This window comes from Electrophorus electricus, chromosome 2 (genome assembly GCF_013358815.1).
Source record: "Electrophorus electricus isolate fEleEle1 chromosome 2, fEleEle1.pri, whole genome shotgun sequence".
In the NCBI taxonomy this organism is placed as follows: domain Eukaryota; kingdom Metazoa; phylum Chordata; class Actinopteri; order Gymnotiformes; family Gymnotidae; genus Electrophorus; species Electrophorus electricus.
The window spans coordinates 28,973,999-28,988,685 of NC_049536.1; the positions used below are offsets into that span (position 1 = coordinate 28,973,999).

Genomic DNA, 14,687 nt, shown 5'->3' on the forward strand with positions numbered 1-14,687 from the left:
AAGGATAGTTTCCTTTTTTCCAGATTCATCTTCTGTCTCCTCCATGAAAACGTGGGATAAGGCATCAGCTTTAGTATTGTGGGTCCCGGGACGATACATAATCTTAAGTTTAAATCTCGAAAAGAACAGAGACCAGCGGGCTTGATGTGGGTTCAGTTGTTTAACTGTATACGAGAAACAGTAAATCCTAGGTTTGATACACAGAAGAATGCTTAGTATGCTTAGTCAAAACTAGAGGCAATACTTCACAATGTGAAGTTTTAGGCCAGTTTATATACCTGTTCCTAAATGACACACATGTGAGTTCAATATTCAGGTGATGATGATCTGACGTGACGTTCATGACTGGTTGAGTCCTGGGTTGGGTGACGAACAGCCTGCTGGGTATTGCAGTGTGTGGAGGACTCAGGCGATATGACAGTGTTAAGCCTGTAAAATGAAACCTTGAAGCACAACAGCATGAATAACAAACTTGCAACATCCAAGGACATAACAGCAGTGTAGTAGCAAGTAGAAATGTACTTACTTATAGCAATTATATGAGATGAAGGGCTTTATAATGCAGACTCAGATGGTGGGTTGGTTGGTATACCTTGTGCTCATCATGACTGGTGGCAGGGTGCAAGTGACTAACCTTAACCCAGTGACTGGTACCAAGCAGGCCCACACACATGGCAGCTATACTGGTTACAGCATTAATCACAGGAACATTCCAGTAAATATATGTTAATATATGTTAACCACAGGAACATTCCTGTAATTATATGTTAATGTATTGTAAACAAAACCAAAAGAAAGTGAATCTTGTACTGCTTCTCATTCAGTAAACAAAACAAGAGATGCCCTCTCATTCCAGGATTTCCTTCTTATAAACAACATTTTTGCAGCATGGCTTTTAAAGACTGATGACAACTCTAAGGTCCCTTGGGAATGATTCCCTGTGATAAGAACTTGAAACCACATGCTTACTTTTAAAACTTTTCATAATCTGAGCAAAAGGTTTTGACAAAGAATTCATGCCCTGATCTTCATAACACCAAAATGTACTGACCAAGGACTGTCATGAGCAAGGATTGATATACACGCGGCTTAATACATACTGCCTGTACACTGCAGGCAACAGTTTGATAAATGCAATCATGTTCAGGAAAAAAAAGTGAACAACGTTCACACATTAAAATTCCATCTTCAAGAAAATATATGTCCTAGCTGTTTATCAGCCATCACTGTCCAAATTCTAAAAATACTTGTCATGTGGGATGCTTGTCCCATCTATTATAGTCGTGAGTGGACCCCACATCTCACTCCCACACAGCACAATATGGACAGGGACACTAAAAACAAATTGCACCAAAGTTTAATTGGGTCGATTTTGTAGTTTTTTCTGGATTGCATAGAAAGCTCTTAGTGCTTTGTCATTTAGAGTATTCACTTCCAGATCAAAGGTTCCTGAAACACTGATTTTCAGCCCAAGGTAATCATAATGTAATGTTTCAAGTTTCAAGTTTGGTATATTTGTCACATACATAGTCATACACAGTATAACTCGTAGTGAAATGGTTGAGAGTGCTCTGTCCAAACTGAGGAAAAAGAAAAACAGGGGTGCATAGATAGTGCTCTAGGCCAGTGTTTCCTACAGTTAAAAAGGTGCCTGTTTTTTTTCTTGATGATTACAGCTTTGGTTTTGTCCAAATTGATTGTCAGTGCCCAGTTCTGACAGAACTGCTCCAGCAGGTCCAGCTGCCGCTGTCGCTCTTGTTCTGTGGGGGACAGAAGCAGCACATCATCTGCGTAGAGCAGAAAACTCACTTCCATATTGGTTAGCCTGAGTCCAGGGGCTGCAGATTATTTCCAGTATAACCGCTAACTCATTTATATCAATGTTGAACAGGGTTGGACCCAAGCTGCAGTCCTGACTCACCCCACATCCCTTTTTATTCCATAGTTTATTCCATAATTATTATTCAAATATATAGATTTGATGATGTCATATACTTTACTTCTTGCACTACATTTTAGAATTTGATAAAATAGTCTGGTATGCCAAATAGAATCAAAAGCTTTTTTGAAATCAACAAAACATATGTTACTTTTTGGTAGATATGAAGTTCAATCAAGGTGTGTATGGTGTAAATATGGATTGTAATGCAATGACTTTGTAAAAAGTGAATTTGACTCTTGCTCAAGAGACTGTGTTTGGTTGGGCATTATAATACAGCCCTCAGATTACTGCTCTCACAGATGGCTTGCTGGGATCAAATTGGTCTCTACTCTTATATTGTTGATATCACCTGTGTGTTCCCGAGTTCATGAAATCAGCCAGCTGGAAAAAGCAAAATAAAGAGTTTTAGTGCGGCTTGTGCATGTCAGAAGAGCTGTTCTCCAACATCTCAGTCAGAATGCTGCCAGGAGAGTTGTTCTCCAACAGACAAACAGAGAGGGAGAAGCAAAACCGAATGATCAGACAGAGAAAATCAGGGTCCTGCGATAAGAGACAAAACACTAGGACATATAATCAAGAAGGCTGAGAAATATAGGCAAATACACATGGAGACCTTGTGGGATGCAAACAGGAAACTAGAGCTTAAAAATAAAGGGAAAGGTAAATAAATTGAGAACAGGTGTGAGCAGTACCAGGGCAATCAGATCTGATGAAACTCGTTGGAGGACCATGGGAGCTGGGGTCTATGATGGAGAGAGTAGGTGAGTCACAGGGAACAGATGTGACACTCCAGTATAATGTATACCGAAGTGCGATGTCATGTGTTTTTATACGTATTTGCAAAAGAAATGTGAAGCCATATCGGTGAAAGAATGAGTGAAGTTCTCATACAGATCCATAGATGGCTCGGTTTAGGCGTGTTCAATATCCCTGCTGCTTTTACAGGATTTTTGCATTCTTTTTTCTAAATGTGAAAATGTACTGTTTTGTTATATTACATTCATGAAAAAGTAGCACATCTCTATTCTTGATTCTTAGAAGAAGAAATGTTCCTCAGAAACACAGGATGTTAAGAACTCACATTTGAGATTCTGAGTGAAGCGGCTGAGGAGAACAAGTCTTGGTGGAATCTATGATACAATTTCCCATCCCACTGCTGAATTACAAACAGCCTACTATGTCTTTTTCTGATTTGAATACTTTTTTTTCTTTTTCCTTCTTTGTGAGTTTTTTTTCCTTCTCTTTCCCACCCCTCAGAAGAAAGTGGGAGGTGTGGAAAAATCCTGTGTGACAGGGCTCCATGTTTGCGTGTGTGTCTTGTCTTTGAGTCAGTCCCACTCTGTAGAGCAGCTGGGCGTGTGAGTACCTCACTCCTCTAACCCAGCGCTCAGTCTATCATCACTAACTTGGATTCATCCACCCTTGTCCACTGATGGGAAGTTCCAGGAAGATAATGACCTAGATCCTAAAGACATATTTTGCAGATTTTTAAAACCTCTGAAAAAGCCTGTGAAATACAGTTCTTTTTACTCAGGGTAAGTAAAACATTCTTGCTTTTAGCTACTTTTAAAATGTGTGTTGAAATTTCAATACAACAAGATATGGTTTAGTTTTACAAATCAAGCAAGTTTGTGAACATCTATGCAACTCCAAATGTTTGTTGAGAGTACTGTGTGCCTCCTGCATACACTTTTTGTCTTTCTTTGATTTTTTTCAAAATAAAGGTCAGTGGTAACTTTGACAGTAAGTTCTGTTGCAACCAATTTGCTATTAGGAGGGGAAGAAAATGGAAAAGGTTTGCCTTTGTGATGAGCTACAAATGTAGCACTGCATATGGTGGTTAAATCACGCCCTCTGAGCAGTAAAAAGAAGAGAGAGTGCTAAGTGAGACATTTTTTCCATAGTCTCAGCCAGATGGTTGGGGAAATCTTGGACAGTTAGAGCCAGACATAAAACCCATGTGAAGCAGAACCAGATGTTCATGGCTTATTCAGTGTTTCAAAGTTTCACAGTAATTTAATGCTGTTATGTTATACTGTCAATGACCTAAGAAAATAAGAATTTGTGCTCATATATCACTGTAGTTTCAGACTAAAGTTCAAAGTTCAAAGTTTATTTGTCACGTACATAGTCATACATGCTATAACTGACAGTGAAATGCTTTTTGTAACTGCTCTGTCCGTGGCTGAGGAGAGATACAGACTATAAACTTTGATAAAGACTATGAGTGTATGTTCAAAGCTGCTTTACATGCTCATTTCTTATCTTATGCATGAGCAGACAAGTAATTAAAGTAATTAAGAGTCATATGGATTCAAACTTGCTTTTATCTTAGTAGAGCCCTTGCAGCTGGGCTAGACAAGCATTTTAATTCAGATGAAACTTCCAATAATCCAGCAGAGGGCAGTGTTGAGTCAATTTTTAATACTCATTAGGTACTCATAGATTTGGCTTTGAGATCCATATATATATATATATATATATATATATATATATATATATATATATATATATATATATATATATATATATATATATATATATATATATTGGGGGTGAGAGATATAGAAAAATAAAAACATGGAAATAGTATTTAGCTAAGTAGATGTTGCTCTGAGCTATTTTCAGGTATTAATTGTTTCCTGATCAAAAATGTCCGTTTTGCTGTGTTCATATTACTGTGAAATTGGAGCACAAATAAATATATGTAAATATATGTTAGAACTTAACATAGGATGATAATCTCTACTTTGAAAATAAAGATAGTGAATTGCAAAGCAATGTGTAATCCCTCTCAATATTGCTAAATCAACAACCTCCAGGGGGTGATAACCCTGCAACTAGATTTAATCTCAGGAAAGTCTAATCAAACACTAAAAATCCACTAAAATGAAGTGTTTAGAAGCAAAGATCATTTGAAATTTAAAGGCAATCTCAAAGGAGCAGCAACAGGAGATCATATACTGAGTATTGTTACATTCTGAGTACTGTTACTTTCTAAATGTTGACCTATACCAGAGCTGCTGCATGTGTAGTCTGAGAGTAAAGTGACTAGTGCTAATCCAGACTAATCCTGCCCTCCAGGATTATTAGCCTCCTCAACTAATATGAAGAAAACATGAATGATAAAATTTGCCATTTTTTAAAATCAGTGCAGTTTCCATGCTCAGCAATATGTGATAATGATATAGTTTTAATTTTATATAGCACAAATAAAATTTTATAGACAATATATAGCTTTAACGTAATACCATGGACCAGAAAAAAAGTTCAAACAAATCAGAAAAGAAATTCATTTTTATTCTGAAAATTTTACTCTATTTATTGGCATACCTACATTTGTGTACCCAGATGCCCTAAGTGCTTATAAAGATTGATGTGGTGGGAGAAGGCAGAACAAGGCATTTAAGACCACTGCTCGATGCAGACTGTCCAGAGGTCTAGGCCATCTCTCCACTTTAGCACTCCCAGAGTGTTCAATGTGCTTTAGCTCAGGGGACTGGGATTCACATTGCAAAAACCTGATTCTGCAACCATGTTGTGTTTAGATTATTGTCTTGCTGGAAGACTCAACCATGTCCCAATTTTAGTTTCCATGCTGACGCAGCCAGATCTTGCGAGACCTTCTTGCCAGATGTCTCCTGACAAGTCTTCTAAAGCCTTTGGAGGAAAAACAGACCCCAAACTAATAATCCTGGTTCCAGCTGCAATGAAGAGCATTCCTGTTCCTCACATACCCTTAAAAGAGCTTGTTGGCATGGGGGAGGTGTCTCACTGTTGTGTCTAGCAGTTGTTTTACCAAGATGAAATCAACCTCTGCAGTTCTTTGACCATAATCCTCAATAATATTATTAATTAATAAATTAACCATATTAATCAATCACAGCAATACATTAATAATGTAATAAATCAATTGATGTATTATTTGAATGATTTATATGTTTAGCAAGGGTGTTTGTTCCCAGAATAATTATATCTTAGTATAAGATTAGACTTTAAGTTGATAAACAACAATCAGCAGTCTAAAGAGTGGCAGCACAATTGTTCATAGGATAAAGTTGCATTTGCATAAGTTGATGTATAATTTGGTGCACAATGAATAGCCACATTATTATAATATTGTAATGGCCTCAAATTATTTTAGAATTTCTAATACTTAAGAGCTCACAATACCAGGTCACAATACCTATACTGTACATTACTAAATCAACACAAACAGCTAGAGAGTGATTGTGCAACCCAACACAGCAATGGACTAAAAAATGTAATTATATTGTTCAAATCATTCTGGGTAAATAATGTTTATCTGGGTCACCTGTTTAGTCTTCTTCAATTGTGTAGCAGGTACCTGCACTTTAATATTTACCATGCCAGTGCAATGCACTGATGGCCCTAGTTATACGGATTGGAACTTCAAATCCATAACACTGTGAACAGCAAATCCAGAGTTGCATGTCTCATAGCAAATAGCTCAAACATATGTTAGCGATCGTACACTATTGCTCAAGAGTTTGAGGTCACTTTGAAATTTGATTGTTTTTGAAAGAAAAGTGTTTTTTAAATAAAAAAAAATAAGACAAGGCCATTTTCTGGTACCAAACTGTTTCAAATCATCAAGAGTTAAAGAATTCCACAACCTTAAATGCAGCTCTGCATTTATCTTTTGTCTCTTTACAGGTGTTGTTTCTGGTGTTGCCTTGGACAATGGGGAAACTTTGGTTTCTACCTTTTTGTACCTTCATGAGTGTGCTGTTCTTTGGCATCCCAAAACTTCATGCTCAGGATGGTATGTGTACTCATATATTTCCAGCTGAACAGAGTTTTGCTTCTTGTCAAAATTTTTCTTTTTCATGCATTATTTTGTCACACTTAGATAGGAATCTCAAACTTCAGCAGTGCCTACTGCAAATCATGTGTCTTAGACCTGTTTTAAAAGTGTATAACTTCGCTGTGTTTTTCAAGAACCTTTGAGTGCTACACCTATTTTTGTGTGCTACACCTCATAATATACTTTATATACACCCACCTACACCATAAAACATTTAATAATAAATAGCAGGTGAGGTGGAGGTGTACAGTTATAGGACTAAACATATACATGTATTTAACATATATAATTAACATAACATATATATACATATAATTCCCATGCACAATTTGTGTTAACAGGCTTTTAACTTTTCATTAATGAATGTGCACCTACACAAACATACACACACACACACACACACACACACACACACACACACACACACACACACACACACACACGCACACACACCCACAGGCCCACACACGCTTATCATTTTAGGTGGCAGTACCAAAGAAAAATGTCTGTGCTGACTGACTGGTGTTATAGAGCTGTACAGTTTTGACAGATCATAAGATGGCACCAGTGGTAAATATGGTGATGTAGCAAATTAATTTGCGGGTTGAACTTTTAAATTAAGGTGATAATTTAATGGACTGGTAGTATAAAAGCTCATTTAAAACTGGGGTACAGTCACTGCTTATTTTACAGCAGGGTGATTTGCTAGATTAAATAAATAGATAAATACTGCTCAGAGATATTTCTATGCAGTTTCATCCAAAGGAGAACAAGTTTTCCCTTTTGAGTCTGGTCTTCTCGAGGCTTCATCCTGATGCCTGAGCTTAAGAAAGAAAGAGGTTTTCCCTACCACTGTTGCCTTTGTCTTGCTTATTATGGTACTAGACTTGCTTTCTGAAAAGCTGCTTTGAGGCAATGTCTATTGTTAAAAGTGCAATTAAAATGTAATTGAATTGATGCTGGTGTGTTCTCAGACTGCCACAGCAAAGCTCTGGAATGGCCAACGTCAGTTATAAATGCTGACTATGGGTAACACAAGGACGATTCAGACATAGACCTTTATTAACCATTCATCTGCACTGTTAACATCACTTTTTTTTCATCTAAGTATCACACATTTATGCATGTCTGGTCATTGATAGTGCAAAGTTTCTCAGTTTGTTTGTTTTTGTTGTTTTTTAAAGAGAGGTGTCCTGTTCAGAGAAGAACCAATTTAATGGCAGATACTTTTACCACATTAATCTACTGAATATATATACTGTATACTTTAAATGCATTTTGGTCTATTGAGGGTCCACCAATCTCTATGTCTATTTGTTATATTCCTTATGCCAGTTCTTCTATTTGCCCACATTACAAAATGTCGCTTACACCCTCCAAAATTTACTGTACATTGCACAGATGTACCTCACCTTGTAGAGCAGGTAGAGCATGGTACTAGCAACACCCAGGCACCACACCTTCTGTCTTACTGATGAACATCTAAATCATTCTGGATAGGAGTGTCTGCCAATTGCCTTAAACCAAAAAGCAGCTACCTTTGTTTATAATAGCTAACCACCCACCACAGCTTGTGTCGTGTGAGCTCAGTGTCTTAAGTATGTGTGTATGGTAATAAACATCTTTCATATAACTGAACAAAACATGCTTCTACAATTTAAAACAGTGATGAACCTACTTGCTCTCATCTCTTCATTAAATAAACTACTATGCTGGACAATAGCAAAATGAAATTATGCCCTTGTTCATCAAACAGGAGAAGGAAATTACATTTGCTATGGGTGCACATTACTGGGTTTGTAATTTAATGAAAAGATGAGATAAAGGTTCATGACTGGTACTGTTATGACTGAACTCTGTAACATGAGTCTGCATGGTGTGTCTGAATAAAAGAAGATGATGGTACAATTACCAGGGTAACTACCAGGAAGTATACTGTAATTTTAAACATATTTAAAAGTTACAGGTCCCACTTTATAATAGGGTGTCCATAAACATTATGTCAGCCTTATGTCATGCAACAGGAAAAATGTGAAATGAAATTTATGCAGTATTAGTGCTTGTATGTACTTGAGGCGAGTTCTAGTTCTGAACCTTTGTAAGGTCTAAGCAACATCAAATTGTGACGAGTACCTGATATATATAAAAAATAAATAAATAAATAATAAAAAAAAATTATATATATATATAAACGAACTAATTAATTAAATAATTAATTAATTAAATAAAGAAGTCAAATAAATAGCTATCTCAATAAAATTTATTTTATGTTGAAAGATTCCACCAGTATTAAAACTACATTTTTAATCTTTATTTTTTGAAACAATAAAAAAATCTATATATTTTTAAATCAATCATTGTGATCCACCATTTGAGTTTTATATAAGTAACATCTCTAAAAATTAATATTATCTGTAAGGGTTGGCACCAGGCCTCGAGGCAACCACACTACTAATCAGGCTTGATGCCCAACAGCTGGGCTAGATCTATAAAAGCCCAGTCATTCAGTGCTGGGTCTTTGCTAAGGTTTTGAGCCAAGTGCCTAGCTGGTAACTTCAGCTATTGATGGCTGTGAACCCTTGGGCTACACCTCATTTCTTCCCTGAGAGGCTGTCGGTGTTTTTACACGTCCTTTTCCCTCTTGAGTCTGTCTCTCTCCTGAGGCTTCCCTTAGCCATTAAAGTTCCTCCCTGTTTTGTGGTTTTGCTTGGGAAGTTTTAGTTTGGTTTTCCCCAGTGCATCAGGGTTGCCATTCTTCCCGTGGTGTCCAATGTGCTCCCTTTTCCATGCAGTGTTTAGTTTTACCTGATCCACGATCTAACTATTCTGCACACAGGCCCATCACCATTAGAGTGTGGTTGCTCACCCGGTAGGCTGTTGGTGTCATCACCTGGGTTCAAGCCCACCTTACATTATCATTTAAAAAAACAACCAAAATTTGACATATGTTAAACCTACATGACACTGAGAAACTTGTAGACACAACGTCAAGATTGCATTATTGGAACGTACTTCTAGTTGCCCACCCTGCTGTCTCTGAAAATTCATTTTAAAGCTTATGAAAGTAGAATATAAATGTCTGAATCAAATAAATTACATCACTTCGCTTTGCGCACATATAGCCTGTAGCCATCAGTTGAACTTAATAGGAAAAAATTAAACTGTACCTTTATAATTCTAACATATAATTGCCCCAAAAGGCAAACAGTTCCATAACAAAATGAACAGTTAAAAGAAAAAAAAAGTTATTAATGGCAAAGGGAAAAGAATGCAGTTTCATAAATCTTCTGGAGGTAAAGCACAAGTCCTTAACATTTTATTAATATTCTTATTAGCAATCTGATACAGAGCAAGTATAACATTTTTGCACTTAATATAAAGTGGGAACCAAATCGGAATCACATGAATCAAGCAATTAGATTCTCAAAGCCACAGGCATGGTTGTCAGAGGTGAGCGGTGTGCTTAATAACATACTCCTCTGATCTGGAGGTAAGAAAGGCTATATTATATAACATGTGACAATATACAACTTAGTTAAATAAAAACCATGATGAAGTACTTCTCACATTTTCAGACCTACATAAAGTGTAAATTAAAAAAGTGTACCACTTAATTGAGCTGATAAAGCTCCTCAGAGGACTGATAAAACATCCTCAGAATTACACTTCAAACCGTCAGTGACCTGTATGACTAGAAACCCAAGTAATCACATATCAGTAATCAGTCAAGAGTTGATTTGGCTGCAAGTTTCACTTCCTGACTGTGGCTTTAATAGTGAAACAACATTAACAATGTATAAATTATAACTGAAATTAAATAAAGAAAAAATAATGAATGTCTTCATTGATTCAGCCCCATGCAGCATGATGTTTGTGTTTTATGATGCATTGTGAAAGTTCAGGATTGTCACGATACATGTAATCATGTGTGCGCACCTTGTCTTCTCACTTTCTTGCGTTTTAACCCTCACATTTTGCATTTTGCTTTGTGTTTCTTTCTTTTTCTTGTTCTCTCCTTTCAAAGCACAAGACTCAGCTGACCTTGTACTCTTAATTGATGGATCAGAGAACGTTGGAGCTGCCAACTTCCCCTTCGTCCGTGATTTGGCTCTCCGAGTGATTGAAGGGCTTGATGTGGGCAGGGACACGGTCCGGGTTGCCCTTGTACTCTATAGTGACCACCCAGAGACAAAGTTTTATCTCAATAGCTTTGACAACAAAGGAAAAATCCAAAATGTTATACAAGGGCTCGAATTCCCCGGTGGAGATGATTCTAATCTGGGGGAAGCCTTGGAAGAGGTGACCAACAATTTGTTGGGCCCAGAGGCAGGTGGCAGAGCAGAAGAAGGGGTGCCCCAAGCCTTGTTAATTGTCAGTGCTGGGCAGTCCACTGATGATGTCAGTGAGGGTGAAAGGGCACTAAAGAAGGCTAATGTATACACCTTTGGTGTTGCCATGGGCAGTTCAGCTAGTGCCCAGCTGAAGGATATTGCAAAGGATAAAAGCTTTATTCTGTCTGTCAGTGATGTCAGAAAAGTGGCCGGTATAGCTGATGAGCTGCTTCCATATATTAATGAGGTGGTCCAACACAACATTCTGATACACACTGAATTCACACAAGGTATGTAATTATGCAAGGAGGATCCCTGAAATGTGAACACATGATCAGTAATTGCTTTTGCCAAATAAATTCATTTATAAACTAATACATTTATAATAATAATAATAATAATAATAATAATAATAATTGGTCATTAACAAACCTATATTGCTTCTGAAAAAATCTTGGTTTTGGGTAAACTGTTTTTTTGCAAGAGTGATTTATAATAAAATAAAAAAGAGAGTAGCACCCAAATTACTCACAGCAAGCCTAAGTTACCAAGGTCTAATTAAGCTTAATATGAATATTCAACACATTTCTGCCCCTTTTTTCATTATCTGTATTATGGAACCATGTGTGTAATTGCTGAAGTGCTTACATGCAATTTTCATATAATTGCTTCAACCAAAGATTACTTGCTCTTAAATAAAAAGCAATTATATGTACAATGTCATGGGCAAATAACATGCAGGAAGCAAATGCAAGTCTGTGTTTAAAATATAATAAAATTTAGAATCTATGTTTAAAATCTAAAAAATATTTTAGTTAAAAGGTTATTTGTCATGTAGATTGTTTATTGAATAACACTTTAAAATTAATATGCACACAGAAATCCATACACAACTTTATATATTTTATTAGAAATAAGCATTCTAGTGTAATCTATGTAAATTCCCCTTGAAGGATAAAAAACAAATACATCTCTATAAAAAGTTTCTTTATTTGGCTGGTGCCAGATTTGAGTCTGTTTCTTAGTAAATAGCCTTTATCACATACAATATATATTTGTATGTATGTGTTTATTGGATATTGCATACTTACAAATATGATTTTATTATTCATTTAGGGTCACATACCAAGTCAAACATGAATATCTTGTTAATCATTCACATGTTAGCTAGCTAAATATCTACTAGAGCCAGACCAAAAATATTTAACTAGAACAAAACTGACTTCTGTATAACTTGTATCATTTGATCACACCTATGGCCTATTAGCTAGCTAATGTTAGTTGATATTTAGATTGTAAGCGTTATGTGAAGTTGACCTCCAAACAAAAGCACAAAGTTGTGCAGAACCTCTTTGCTGACATTTTTTGTCTTCCTGAAAAGTTGTAACAGGTAATCGAGTAATTGTTCATGATGCCATGTGATGTTCAGACTAGTTACATTTTTGGGAGGATATTTATGGGTGGTATTTAAATTAATTAATTAACTTATTTTTGATTCTGGGGTATTTTGATGTTGTGTACTTGTACTTAGGTGTGAGAGAGGTGTGGTTGTTAAGAAAATGGAAATTAGTATTGCTTTTGGATTAATAATTATTTGGATAATTAGTTATGGTTGAGCACTATTTTTGAGAAAAGTATTATATTATTAGGGAGTAATTGTTTATGAGCAGCATTTTTGGTTGAATGGTGAATGTAGGTTGAATACTTATGTTACTTGTGGAGGAGCTGCTGTGTTTGAGGAGAATTAATAGTTGAGAGAGCTTTTGATAGCTAAGTCAGCCACAGTATTTGATATGGTTAGATGTGGGCTACGTATAGGTGTCCATTGTACCATCATTTAGTAAGTTGAAGATTATATTATTTTTCTGAACATTCTCCGATTCATGACTTCTATTCTTGAAGGGATAGTACAAAAAATGTCTAAGGCTGAATACTGCCAAAAACATAAACACACTCTTCTCATATTGGAGGAATTTTAGTGCAAAGTTTAGTAGTTATAAATAAAAAATGGAGCTATGAACTGACAAATTCAATGTAGACTAAAGAATGTGAAGAAATTTTATTGATATTGAAATGATCTGAGAGTAAATTGGTTGTTTTGGATGTGGAGTATTTATATAGTCTAATATTTTTGGTTTGGGTAATTTAGCTGAATGGGTTGTTTGGAAGGATAAAAAGTAGAATTATTGCTGAGTTAGAAGTTCAATATAATGCTTGTTTTAAACTAATATTGTTTTTGTTTTATTATGCTATGAGGTATAGGTGCTTAAAATCATTTAACCACATATTAAATGTGCACCATAGACAAGTGCCTTTCTTGAGAGACTGTGGAAGAAAGATTGTAGACAATTCATGGGAGAAAAAAAAACAAAATAAATACACCTGTACTTACTTGTATTAAAGTAAAAAAGTGCTTCTTTGATATAGACCAACTCATACACTAAAATCATTGTTTCGTCCAATTTAACAAAGAAAATATACATTTTACAAAATACTAACTGTACTATTTTAATGGTGCCAAATTGGCTTGAGTTTGAATTTCATATAACATAAATCATATTACCTTGGCCATGGCCAAGAGAGTAAAAGTGGTCTGTTACGTTTAAACAAATCTGATTGGCACACATGAAATTATTAAGCATTACATGAGAGTCAAAAACTACAAAACAAGTAATGGTGCAAAAATGTCTTTGTATCTAATGAACATTATGAATTTGTCAGCAGCAAAAGTAATAATTGTTACTTTGGCTCTTTTTTCATTTTAGCCTTGGTTGTTTCGAAGAGGGACATAATATTCCTCATTGACAGCAGCATGGGTTCCACTTCTGTCAATGCAATTCGTGAATTCATCAAAAACTTTATTGACACTATGCCAATTGGACCTGATGAGGTGCAAATTGGAGTGGCTATGTTTTCCACCACCCCAAGACTTGAGATTTACCTTAACTCATACAGCACAAAGGATTCTCTCATCTCTGCCCTTGGCCAAGTTAAACCAAAACCATCACCTGATGTCAACATTGGTGCTGCCCTGGACTTTGTAAGGAACAACATGTTTATACCTGAGAAAGGAAGCCGCCTTCGAGATGGAGTGCCACAGCTTGTGTTGGTGATTACCAGCAAAAGGTCTAAAGACAGTGTCCAACAACCAGCTGACGCCCTACAACAAATGGGTGTCTTGACCATGGCTGCTGGTTTCCGGGCTGCAGATGAAGCTGAACTCAAGCAGATAGCTTTTGATGAAAGCTTGGTGTTTATGCTGAAGGACCCCCGAATCTTATTGCGCAATCCCAAACAGATTGTCTCACTATTGTCTACAATTTCAGGTGGTGGTGTGACAGAAGGACCAACCGAGTCAGGTAACTTTTAGAGGAAATATAAACATATGTATTTTATTTATTCGTGTAATTAAATTGATTTGCTCACTGGGGACTTGGACTTGGACATTAGTAATGCTGCTTTGCTGTGTAATTCACAGAATTGGTTTGATTGCACTAAAAGTAAAACATTGAGAACAATATTAATAAATAATGCTTGCTATTTGTGGGGAAAACAGCAGAAGTGCTATTCTAATCATGATTTCTAT

At 36.1% G+C, this 14,687-nt stretch overlaps 1 protein-coding gene across 1 annotated transcript in view; it reads left to right on the forward strand.

Moving 5' to 3' along the window:
- Positions 1–3,269: 3,269 nt before the first annotated feature.
- The window catches only part of col6a3 (collagen, type VI, alpha 3), a 68,657-nt gene continuing 57,239 nt past the window's right edge, over positions 3,270–14,687 (forward strand). Inside the window, 4 exon segments of the mRNA XM_035535958.1 lie at positions 3,270–3,477; positions 6,620–6,728; positions 10,795–11,391; positions 13,867–14,460. Of these exon segments, the coding sequence (XP_035391851.1) occupies positions 6,647–6,728; positions 10,795–11,391; positions 13,867–14,460 (1,273 nt within the window). The 5' untranslated portion in view covers positions 3,270–3,477; positions 6,620–6,646.